Raw genomic sequence first — 13,125 nt, 5'->3', positions numbered from 1 at the left:
AGTACAAGTAATATAAATTTTCCTTAAGGCTGAGGCCCCGCGTTGTTGGTTTCATGTATATTTGGAAATTGATAGCAACATCATTTTTAGGATTTTTCCATATATCATTCCAAGTTAAACTATAAAAAGTGCAATAATGATGTTTGTCCAGAAGAGGGAGTGCCTGTCTTCCTATTCCACATTTGGTATCTGCTCCTATGAGCCCTGCGCTCTCCTCCCCCTGGCTCAGTGATTCACCTCCCATCTCTCTGCTCACACAAAGAAGAGCTGCTGCTCCCGTCTACACGCTATGGATGCTTCCCAAGGAACAAAAGGGACCTATCTTCCTGGAATATGTTTTCTTCTTGAAGTAACCCACCGTCTTGGATTCTAAAGAGGATGTGAATTTTATACATTTCCATCAGAAGGATTTAAGATATGGACAACCAAAGGTTTCTAAGGGCTCGGAAATGGCAAGTAGCTTTCTCCCTTCTCCTTTGTAGCTGGGGCTGGGTCTCGGGGCAGCTGCGTTATTCTATAGCTGAGGAGTCTCGTCCAGGGACTGTGGTGGGGAATGTGGCTCAGGATCTGGGGCTGAATCTGCCCGATATTCACAGGAGGAGACTGAGTTTGGGCTCGGAGGGAAGCAGCAGATTATTCTCTATAGAGCAGAAGAATGGAGCTCTGGTTGTATCTGAGAGGATTGATAGGGAGAGCCTGTGTGGATCCAGCCTGAGCTGCCTGCTGCATCTAGAGGTGGTGGCCGAGAACCCTCTGGAGCTGCACAGTCTGGAGATAGACATTCTGGATATTAATGATAATTCTCCAATATTTCCAACCACTAATCAGATTATAAAAATTACAGAACTATTCACAAATCCTGGTGTGCAATTCCAATTACAAATTGCAAAGGACGCAGATGTTGGAATTAACGGTATTAATCAGTATAGTCTGAACCCAAATCCATATTTTTCATTATCTGTAACGAATCGCAAAGACGGGACTCTCATTGCTGAATTAGTGTTAGAAAAATCTCTAGACAGAGAAGAAATAGCCGAGCACAAGCTGATCCTCACGGCTATCGATGGGGGAGATCCGGCCAGATCCGGATCCACGCAGATCACTGTCCTCGTACTAGATATTAACGATAACGCTCCGACGTTCCATCAGTCGCGCTATAAAGTGAATTTATCTGAAAACGTTCCGTTGAAAACAGTGGTGATAAAGCTCAACGCTACGGATCTAGACGAGGGACCCAATGGCGAGATATTTTATTCCTTTAACCATCATACGTTAGAGTCGGAGAAACAGATATTTGACTTAAATCCTCAAAGTGGGGAAATCTTTATCAAGGGGTCTGTGGATTTCGAGGAGGCCAAGTTTTATGAGCTGTCTGTCCGAGCTGTAGATAAAGGTTCTCCTCAGCTAGAGGGGCGATGTGTCGTTCAGATAGAAATAGAAGATGTCAATGATAACACCCCAGAAATTAGTTTTATCTCTAAAATCAAGGAGGTTCCCGAGAACGCCCCAATAGGGACTGTAGTCGGATTCGTCACGGTCAAGGATAAGGATTCTGGTAAAAATGGAGAAATAAAACTTGAGGTGTCACCAGATTTACCGTTTAAAATCCAGCCCATGTCGCAGCGTTACGCTCTGGTCAGCAGTGGACCTCTGGACAGGGAGAAGCTCTCACAATATACTATTAGACTGATGGCCTCTGATCTGGGGTCTCCATCTCTTGGCAGCCACATTACAATCAGCCTTAATATCTCGGATGTTAATGATAATCCTCCAGCATTTCTACACAATGTCTACAATGCCTTCATAGCAGAGAACAACGAGGCGGGCAGACTGTTATGTACGGTATCTGCCGCAGATCTGGATGAGGGAGCTAATGCAAACCTCATCTACTCCATCGCTGAGAGTCACATCCATGGTTCTCCCGTCTCCTCATTCGTCTACATTAACTCCGACACCGGGAATATTTATGCACAAAGGTCTTTTGACTATGAACAATTCCAGGTTCTGCAGATCACAGCCCGGGTGGAAGATTCTGGATCTCCAAAATTGTCCTCCAATGTTTCCGTCTTCCTATTTATTCTGGATACCAATGACAACTCTCCCACTATCTTATACCCGGAGAATACGGGGGAGACCGCGGCTCAGGAGACCATTCCCAGATCTGCTGCGGCCGGGTATTTAGTCAGTAAGGTGTCCGCAGTGGATGTAGATTCTGGCCACAATGCCTGGCTCCTCTATAGTCTTGTTCACACGGCCAGTCCTGCTTTATTCCACATCTCTGAATACACAGGAGAAGTCCGGACTCTGCGAGGGTTACACGAGACGGATAACACGGAGCATCGCCTGGTGATTGTAGTCAGCGACCATGGGGAACCTTCTATGACGAGCTCTGTCACGTTGATTGTGAATATCATGGATAATATTGTTCAGTCCAATCCCAGACCTCAGGACTTTTTGACTAATGTGAAGCCGTCAGCAGATATGACTTTGTACCTTATCGTCTCTCTCGTGGCCATCAGTGTGGTGTCTCTCGTAACTTTTACTATATTACTTGTAAGGTGCCTTAAAAAAGAGACTTACGGCAGCAGTTGCGGGTCTTGCTTCACATCCAGGTCCCCTTCTAGTCACTATATAGACCAGTATAAACCGACCCTTTACCTGAACACAGACGGGACCTTGAAGTACATGGAGGTGCGAATGGCGCCACCAGACCCTCAGGATCCATGTTACACAGCTTGTTTTCCACCTTATATGGAAAATGACTTAACATTTAGGAAATCTTTAGATGTCCCACAGCAAAAGGTACCTGAAGCGGAATCATCGACTCTTAGGAGTATGACGGAGGTAAATCAGGTGAGATATCAGAAAATGCAGCAAAATTTCGTGGATTTCAGTAGTTGGTATGGTCACTGACTAAATGTGCTGGAAAAATGCTTTATAGGATAATATAATATGGCAATGTAATGAGAAAATATTCATTGAAGTGATAATATAGGGATGGCATGTAATTAAATCCATACGTGGTGAATTATCAGAGGTGTAAAGTGATACTTCTCGGCCTCCAATGCAAGTGATGTAAAGTCCTTTACAGAGGACATTTTCCCAGGTCTTCAAATCCCAATGATCTGATCGGCGCTGTCACCCGGAGCATTTTGCTGCTTTGTTTATCCAAATCTGTTAAGCTATTCCAAAGATATAGGCCCTGTTAGTGTCATTGCAAATTATGGTCTACTGGCTAAGTATTCGGTAACACTGTTGCTTCTCTGGAGGCGGGATCTCTGTGTATTACATGTCATGTAATGTTACCACCCACTTAGTAGACCCTAATTTGCATCAACACTAACAGGGCTTATATCTTTGAAATAGCTGAACGGATTTGGATGAACAAAATACAAAAAATATTCCGGGTGACAGCGTCGATCAGATGATGGATGGTATTGGGCTTTTCAGACCTGGTGTCAGGTCCTCTTTAAGTAGCAGAGGTGCCATTTTGCCTTCATTGGCAACTTTAACCCCTGCCCAATTTACATACTCCTGTATATTCTAGCAGTGGAGATGATGGTTTTGTAGATGAAATCCAAAATGTATAAGAGCAAATATTATATTATATCACATTATTATATGGTATATTATCATTTCTATTCAGTTTTTTTGTATTGTGGTTTCCCATGGAGGGCTTATGGTGTCCTTTGTTTCTGGTTTGGTGTTACCCAGCACACGTGGCATAGGACAATGTTGTAAATCCAGGATTGCTTCCATTTACTAGCAGGCAGTGTAACGTTATAATAGCTTCCCTGTTGGATATAGATAGAGGCTGCCACTCTGTGTTTTCTATCCTGGTACTATAATTATCCTGTAAAAGCTCCGGGTAATGATACCATGGAGAACGTGACTAGTTTATGTTGTTTTATAGTCGCTCTAGAAAGATGCCGTACAGTCATTCTCCTGACTTGATGTAGTAATGTCTGGTGTGTAGGGTTGAGCGACCGGGATTGGATTCCGATCGGCGATCGAGTAAATTTCATGATTGCGATCGGAATTCCGACCCGATCTTTTCCAGCGGGATCGAGGTTGGAGATTATTTCAAGATCAGCTCAACCCTAAACGTGACTTTTCCCATAGAGAATCATTGACTAGGGTTGAGGATCGGGATCGGAAAAGATCGGATCCCGATCGGCGATCGAGCAAATTTCACGATTGGGATCGGCTGGAAAATGATCGGAAATCGGATTTTGAAATCGATCCTGAAATCTCAAGATCGGCTCAATCCTACTGATGTGTGATTCTATTCCTTCTGAATATTTCTCAATACATTAAAGCTGTCTGCCACCATTCCCTTGTCTTAGGGGTGTGTCCTATGTAGTATAATTGCCTTGATTGGATGGTGTCAAACTATGTGAAGACCCTCCCAATGGTAACACCCAGTTGTCAATTTATATATTTCTGAGTTGTGTTTGGTCATTTCTGCATTGAGGCAACCTGATCCATTCTTCAGATCTCCATCACGTGATCTATCATTGCCACTGAGAGATCCACTAAGCCCCCTCTGGGCAATGTATGGTAATGACCTAGCACAGAGCTCGCTCCTAAGAGATGTGTGCATTCTCAGGCTACGTTCACATCTGCATTCGAGTCTCTGACATAGTGTCCGGCAGGATTTCTGGACAAAAAGGTCCCGCAAGGTTCACATTTTTGTTTGCCAATGTCTGTTAAAAATAATGGGGATCTGTCAATAGGGATCCATTGCTGTCTGCCATTTGATAGACCGTTTTCTATTTCTTCTGGTCTGTAACAGACTATAAGAATCCAATCCCTGGGCAAGTGTGAACCAGGTATCCAGTCAGTGCCCTTGTTTTCTGCTATTGAAAGCAATATTGCACAGGGGACCATGGTGGGTGCATTGCTCTTTATATTTTCTGCATTGTTACTATGATTATTCAGAAAATCCACAAAATCTCCAAATTATGTTTTTCCCAAGTCTGTTTTATTGTTTACAAGGGATTTCGGTGTTTCAGTAGTGAATCTTTACTTAGTGATATAGTTCCACTTACAGAATAGAGAGAATACAGAGCTGTTACTTTTTTGTAGTCATTATTTTTGTTGAATTTTTTGCATTTGTTACGATCTAGCTTCGGTAATAACCGTAGTTCCTGTGGTTGTCCAGAAGAGGGCACACCTGTCCTTCCTTGAGCGGCTTCACATAACATTGAAGCTCAGCCCTCCTCCTGGCTCAGTGAATCAACCTCCATCTTCGCACCAACACACAAAGCAGGGCTGCTGCATTGTCGGGATCTCCGTGGATATTTTTAAATGCCCTGGATGCCGATTCTGTATATGCAAGGATTTAAGACCAGTCTGGAACCTCATGGGATTATAAAAGGACCTCCATTTCTTATCCTAAGAAGAAAGAGATTTAAGTGATGAACATCCAAAGCTCGACAAAGGCTTGGCAATGGCAAGTGGCGTTTGTCTTTCTGTGCTGGGGCTGGGGCTGGGTCTCTGGGCAGCTGCGTTATTCTATCTACGAGGAGCTGGAGCCGGGGACGTATGTGGGCAATCTCCTACGGGATCTAGGAATCACTGACAATAGACACAGAACATACAGATTGGGACCTGAAAGTAAGAGCAAATATTTTCATGTGGATTCGGGGAGTGGAGACCTGACGGTGAGAAATAGGATCGATAGAGAAAGCCTTTGTGGATCCAGCCATAGCTGCGTCCTGAATCTGGAGGTTGTAACTGAGAACCCTGTGCAGCTTTTTAGCGTAGAAATAGAGATATTGGATTTAAATGATAATTCTCCAGCTTTTTCTAACACTAATCGTGTTTTGAGGATCACGGAATTGGTGACGATTCCTGGGGTCCGATTTCCACTAGAAATTGCACAGGATTCAGATATTGGTACAAATAGTGTTACCCAGTATAGGCTTAATGCAAACCCTTTCTTTTCTTTATCTGTAAAGACCCGTAAAGATGGGACTGTAGTGCCGGAGATGATTCTAGAAAAGGTATTAGATCGAGAAGACAAGAAGGAACACAAACTTATTCTCACTGCTATAGATGGTGGAGAACCAGCACGATCTGGATCTTCCCAAATAACCGTAATCGTGTTAGATATCAATGATAATGCCCCGGTGTTTGGTGACTCTATATATAGGATCAGTTTATTGGAAAACGCCCCCCAAAAAACAGTCATCATAAAAATGAACGCTACAGATCTTGACGAAGGAGCAAATTCAGAAATCGAATATTCTTTTGATGACCATACGTCCGAATCTGCCAAAAATTTGTTTGATATAAACATGAAAACTGGTGAGGTTTTTGTGAAAGGACTTGTGGACTATGAAGATAGCCAATACTGGGAATTATCTATCAGAGCAGTAGACAAAGGGATACCCGAACTAGAAGGACGCTGTATTGTTCAAGTGGAGATACAAGATGTAAATGATAACCCACCCGAGATTATATTCACTTCGACTACCAAAGCTGTCCCTGAAGATTCCCCCTTGGGTACACTGATTGGGTTCTTGGTCGTGAAAGACAAGGATTCTGGTAAGAATGGAGAGATAGAATTAGAAACATCTCCAAACCTTCCATTTAAATTCCACCATCTCAATAGTCGATACTCTCTGGTGACAGATGGGCGGCTAGATAGAGAAAACCAGGCTCAATATGAAATCATGGTAACTGCATCCGATTTAGGTTCCCCACCAATGCGCACACAAACCAAAATAACCCTTGACATTTCAGATGTCAATGATAATCCTCCAGTTTTTCAGCAGTCGGCTTACAATGCTTTCATTAAGGAGAACAATGAGGCCGGCAGCTTGTTATGTGTAGTGTCTGCCTCGGATGTAGATGAAGGGGTTAATTCAGACTTATCGTACTCTATAGTGGAGCGAGACATGGATGGGTTTTCCGTATCGTCCTTTGTCTACATAAACTCAGAGAGTGGTAAGATCTTTGCTCAACGTTCCTTTGACTATGAGCAAACTCAGATCTTAAAAATTACAGTGAAGGTTGAAGATTCTGGATCTCCAAGGTTGTCCTCCAATGCTTCCGTTTTTATCTTTGTTTTGGATATAAATGACAACCACCCAACCGTGTTATATCCAGATAATTCGGGAGAGTCTATTCCTCAACAAAAACTTCCAAAATCGGCAGCGGCCGGTTATCTGGTCACAAAGGTTTCGGCAGTGGATGTAGATTCGGGTCGCAATGCTTGGTTACATTATAGGCTTGTCGATGCCACCACTTCTAGATTATTTCACGTTTCCGAAGCTAATGGAGAAGTAAGAACTCTTCGAGGACTGGAGGATGTAGATATATTAGAGCAAAAACTTGTGCTTTCAATAAGTGATCATGGAGAACCTTCGTTGTCAACGACGGTAACTTTGCTAGTAAACATATTAGATAGTGTGTCGAATGAAAGTCCTAAATCTCAAGACCTCCTTACAAATTCCACACCCACCACCGACATGACGTTGTATCTTATTATCTCTTTGGTCGCCATTAGTTTGGTTTCTCTTGTTACATTTTTCATTTTAATTTGGAAATGTTTAAAACGGGAGGATGAGGACCGTGGTTGTGGGTCCTGCCTACCAAGCAAATCGCATTCTAACCACCACGTGGATCAGTTTCAGCCAACTCTTTTCTTGAACAATGACGGAACATTAAAATACATGGAGGTCAGAATGGTTCCTCCAGAACCTCAGGGACCCTGTTATCCACCATGTTTTCCTTCAGCAACAGAAAATGACTTCACGTTTATGAAACCTCTTAATTTTCCACACTTGAAGGATTTGGTTAGCGAGGCGGATCCTTCACCGTCGAATACCTTGGTAAATGGCAACTGTCAGGTGAGAGGATATTCCTAATCCCATAGTTCTTTGGTTTTTCCATATTTTATATAAGATATTCTAGCATCGGGAAATAATCTGATGGATGAAACATGAGATGTTGTAATGTTTGTGGGTCACTATTTGGGTCAAAACTTTTTTCCTGTTTTTTCCGTCTCTCCCTGCCCTGGCAGACTGGGTTGGATTGGGTTGGGGTGGGATTAGGGGGACGGTCAGGTTGTCAAATATTTCTGTATGTTATTGTGCTTCATTGTTTGACCTTGGTTCGTGCTGGATCTTGAGGGTGTTTGGGTCCAAATGTTGAAAAAAATTGAACATTGAAAATTGTTTTGGGTTTAAGTTATGCAAACTGAATATGAAACCCTAAGATGGCCACAACTGAGTTTAGGAGTCACATGTAGCTGTCTGACCTTCTTTGTCGTGAGGTTGCTTTGTGGGGAATAGTGGCCTTGACCAAAATGTATACTATGACATAGAGATGGGTGAACAGAGCCGGGTTCAACCTGAATATCCTAAATTGTTTGCTTTTTAACGACACTGGGGATTCGTCTTGGGCAAACTAAAATGGTCGCCGCACTATGAATTGTTGTAAATTATTATATTCTTCAGACCCCAAAGTATAATAAATGGAGCTCCTGTGGAGGTGACAAAACTAAAGTACATGTATACTCATCTTCCTTCACCATTTTTGGGCCTCCCCGTAGGTCTAATTCATCAGAGTGGATTTACCAAAGCCATGCAGATAGTCATACCATTATCTCGTAGACATGTCGTGTATCCGCTGCGAGGGTGTTGTTATTGTATGTGGAAGTATTGGAACGGGTAAAATACATTGATCTATGTTATATTATTTCAGATAATGATGTCAGATCCCCTCCTTGTAGTTTACCATCAAAGAAAGTCTGGCATGTATGTCCAGTATATCACCAGTAGTATAATCATTAGTCTGTGACTACACCAGTGGGCTTAAAGGGGGTTTCCTATCGAAGCAATGAATCTCCTATCCATAGAATAGGGGATAACTCGCAGATCGGTTGGGGTTGATTCCGCTGCTCTTTGCCTATCTTTGGAACCTCCTTTGTAAAGATTGGAGTGGTGCATGCGCTGTCCAGTCAATACCCCACTCAGAAGCCCCTCTTGTTTCCATAGGTATAATTGACATGCTACAACAACAGATTTGGAAATCGCAGTATGTATGTCCGCTGTACGTATTTTTCCACAGTACGGGGATGGGATTCTCTATAAACCCATCCACTGTGCAACTGCTGTAAAACGCCACATGGAGAACAGTAGAGAGTAAGTGCTATGGTGAAAAAATATTGCCTTTATGGTGTGGATATAAGATACGGTCACATATTTTTCGAAAAAGTGAAATCTTTGAATTGGATACTGCAACGTTACATGTGCAGTGTAATAAACAGGGAACTGAGGAATATCAGACAATTATTTTGATATCGTAGATCATAATTTTTTTTATCCTGAGTACTACACTTTAATTCATGAGTTGTAATAATCATACTTGACCAGAAGAGGGCGCTATGACCAACCAATCACCTTATTTGCAACAAAAGGATTTGCCCATCTCATACATATAATCTCCTCCCCCTGTCTCAGTGGATCGCCTCTCCAGCTCTTCAGCAACACAGAGACTGTAGCTGCCGCGCCGATGAAACACCCTACGGATATATTTTGAAGATATGGATCTCTTATTTTGTTCTTCCATCGTTCAGAATCGCGGAGCCTTTCCTTTTTCTGGACTATAAACGGATTTATAACCCATGGTCATTTAAGGATTTACGTTATGGACATCCTCATCTCAAAGCTTTGGGAATGGCAAGTACTGTTTCTGCTCTTTCTTTGTAACTGGGGCCGGGGCTCGGGGCAGCTACGTTACTCCATTACTGAAGAGTCAGAACCTGGGACATTGGTAGGCAATGTAGCTCAGGATCTCAAGATAAATATTGCAGATATCTCCATGCGACGGATGAGGTTAGGTTCTGAGAAGACCTCGAGATATTTTTCTGTAAACCAGGGCAATGGAGATTTGGTGGTTAAAGAGAGGTTGGACAGGGAAACATTGTGTGGATCTGGAATGAGATGTTCTCTGACTCTAGAAATAATCACTGAACAGCCTCTGGAACTTTTTGGTTTGGAGGTAGAAATCCTTGACATTAATGATAATTCTCCAAAGTTCTCCACAAATATACAAACTATTAGACTTCTAGAAGCTCTGGCAAGTCCAGGGACTCGATTTCCCCTAGAAAGTGCTCAGGATCTAGATCTCAATGGAGTATCTCAATACACGCTGAGCTCAAGTCCATATTTTACATTGTCTGTAAAGAAAAGAAAGGATGGGACTATGATTCCAGAATTAGTTATAGAGAAGAATTTAGATAGAGAAGATCAAGCAAGCCATAAACTTCTCATCACTGCCATCGATGGTGGAAAACCTCCAAAATCTGGGACATCTGAAATCAATGTCGTTGTTTTAGATATTAATGATAATGCTCCTGTTTTTGACCAGTCTACCTACAAAGTGTCCTTACGAGAAAACACAGCCCCCAAGACACTCATATTAAGACTGAATGCCACAGATTTAGATGAAGGACTCAATGCAGAAATCGAGTATTTTTTTGACTATCATACATCGGATTCTATAAAACAGTTATTTGACTTAAACCAACAAACAGGAGAAATCTCCGTCAAGGGAGTGGTTGACTATGAAGAAGCCGATTTCTATGAGATATCTATCAGAGCAAAGGACAAAGGGATTCCAGAAATGGACAGCCGGTGTCTAGTGATGATTGAGATAGAAGATATTAACGATAACTCTCCGGAGATCTCCCTAACGTCTCTGGTTAACTCGGTGCCTGAAAATGCAGCCGTAGGAACAGCAGTTGGATTTCTAAGTGTGAAAGATAAAGATTCTGGAAAAAATGGAGAGGTGAACCTGGAATTGTCCCCTCATCTGCCATTTAAGATCAAGCAATTTAATAACCGATACTCGATCGTCACAGATGAACTTCTTGATAGAGAAACCGTATCTCGATATACTCTCAAGTTAGTTGCCACAGATCTTGGTTCACCTCCATTAAGCACCGAGATTTCCATCATTCTAGAAGTCTCAGACATCAACGATAACTCTCCGACATTTTCTCAACAGCAACTGAATGCCTTCGTAGAAGAAAATAATGACCCTGGTAGGTTGCTCTGTAAAATATCTGCTGTAGATCTAGATGAGGGATTGAACTCAGATTTGGTTTACTCACTCGTGGACACGGAAGTAGAAGGATCTCCCATGTCATCTTTTGTCTACATAAATGCAGACAATGGAAATATCTACGCCCAACGTTCCTTTGACTACGAGAGGACCCAGGTGTTTCAGATTACTGTGAAAGTAGAAGATTCAGGTTCTCCAAGACGTTCTTCAACCACCAATGTGTTTATCTTTGTTCAAGACAAAAATGATAACGTTCCTACGATTTTATATCCTGAATATTCCAGGGATTATACCTCTCATCAGAAGATAGCCAGATTTACGTCTTCTGGAACTTGGGTTACCAAAGTATCTGCTTTGGATTCTGATTCAGGTCGTAATGCCTGGTTACTTTATAATATACAAGATGCTACCGATCCTTCTTTGTTTCAAATATCTGCCCATTCTGGAGAAATCAGAAGTCTTCGGCCATTCCAGGAGACCGATCAGGTGGAACAGAAACTTGTTATTTTGGTTAAGGATCACGGTGAGCCAGCTTTGTCCTCCTCGGTCACTATAATCTTTACTATCGAGGACAAAGCACAGGAGCACAAGTCTCAAACGTTTCTTTCCGATTCCCCTAACAAGAGCAACATGACCCTGTACTTAATCATTTCCTTGGCAGCCATTAGTGTAGTCTCTCTTGTCACATTCGTCATATTGATAGTAAGATGTCTAAGGAAGGAATCTAAGTATGGTGGCTACTTGTGCTGTGAAACAAGGCCTCAGCCCAGATATTACACAGAACCGTACAAGCCAACACTTCATTTGAACACGGATGGGACCTTAAAGTACATGGAGGTTAGGATGGAGCCCTCAGACCCCCAGGGGCAATGCTACCAAGCCTGCTTCCCTTCAGCTGGTAAACAGGATTTGACATTACTGAGACCTCTAAATTTCCCAACGTTACGAACTACAGTCAATGGGGCTGAGATGGTCTCTGGTCTAAATGGGTTGAATGAAACTAATCAGGTGAGGAAACAAATAGATCTACAATCTTACCCTCTAGTATAGCACATATAGATATACGGTATGATCTAGAGTAATATAATGTACCATTATATGCATGTCTTGTTTCTCAGAATATCATATATTCAGTAGAAGGTAAGTATACTTCGATGGGTTGTTGATCCAAGATGTCCATAGTGATTTTTGTACATAAGTAGACATATTGATCCAGACTTACTATTGTGGACGCGACCAGACATTGTCGTAAACATGGCGCATCTTTGGCACGTCTTTGGTGCAACATCTAATTTGCGCTAGAAATTATCAACATGCTTGACACGTGAGTGAGGATTGTCAGAAAACGGGGGCGCCATGATAAACCAAAATTGTGTTGAATAAATGGGTGGACTAGACTGGACAATCTGAAGATAGGCCAGGTCAGTCACTGTGATAAATCTGGTGTATTTTCTCACTACCTGTATACACTTGCATTGTCTACTAGTAAATCTGGGCCATTGTCTCCTAGATTACTACCTTGATCTTGGGTAAAAAAATATGCAAATCTATTCTCCAGGATGTAATTAGGATAACAGTGCCTCTGTATGCTGCCCTCTAGAGGGCAGCATCCTTAACATCATGCATGACTCAGTTAATAAGCCTACTATCATGATGCAGATTTAATTGCCAAATTAGTATTTCTATTCCAAAAGGAACAGATTCCCAGCTATGGACAGCGCTGTTTCGGTCTTTTGGACCTCCTCAGCATAGCGCAGGGATACTGATTTGGCAGAGTGAGTACCTTGATCTTGACATAGATCCTATAAGAAACTGGGAGCCTATCTATTACTCTGCGAATTTAACCAGCTCCATAAGATAGGCATGTAAATTATATACGGCACGGGGATATTTACTATAGGCTGGAATAGTAATCATGGATACATTTCCAGAATTTGCGTAAAGTTTTTGTTTATTATTTACAATTTTTTGAATTTCTTTTTTCACCAGTATTTAAATGGATTTTCCATGTAGGACTGTAGGACAACTTCTGTCATGTTGCCCTGT

The 13,125-nt window shown here is 42.1% G+C and overlaps 1 protein-coding gene across 28 annotated transcripts in view; it reads left to right on the top strand.

Annotated features, from left to right (window-relative positions):
* Nucleotides 1-13,125, top strand: part of LOC142204081 (protocadherin gamma-C5-like) — a 290,042-nt gene that overhangs the window by 241,958 nt on the left and 34,959 nt on the right. For 2 of the 28 annotated variants that reach the window (XM_075275328.1, XM_075275324.1), the window contains exon 1: nucleotides 149-2,853. The exons of 24 other annotated variants lie outside the window; for them this stretch is intronic. In XM_075275328.1, the coding sequence (XP_075131429.1) occupies nucleotides 418-2,853 (2,436 nt within the window). In that variant the 5' untranslated portion in view covers nucleotides 149-417. Of the gene's footprint in view, nucleotides 1-148; nucleotides 2,854-5,131; nucleotides 7,860-9,153; nucleotides 12,088-13,125 lie in introns of those variants that run through there. 2 more of the 28 variants (XM_075275321.1, XM_075275333.1) reach the window with 2 other exon arrangements.

This window comes from Leptodactylus fuscus, chromosome 5 (assembly GCF_031893055.1).
Source record: "Leptodactylus fuscus isolate aLepFus1 chromosome 5, aLepFus1.hap2, whole genome shotgun sequence".
In the NCBI taxonomy this organism is placed as follows: Eukaryota; Metazoa; Chordata; class Amphibia; order Anura; family Leptodactylidae; genus Leptodactylus; species Leptodactylus fuscus.
Note: the sequence above shows the minus strand (reverse complement) of the source record. Positions and strands in the feature narration are given on the sequence as shown.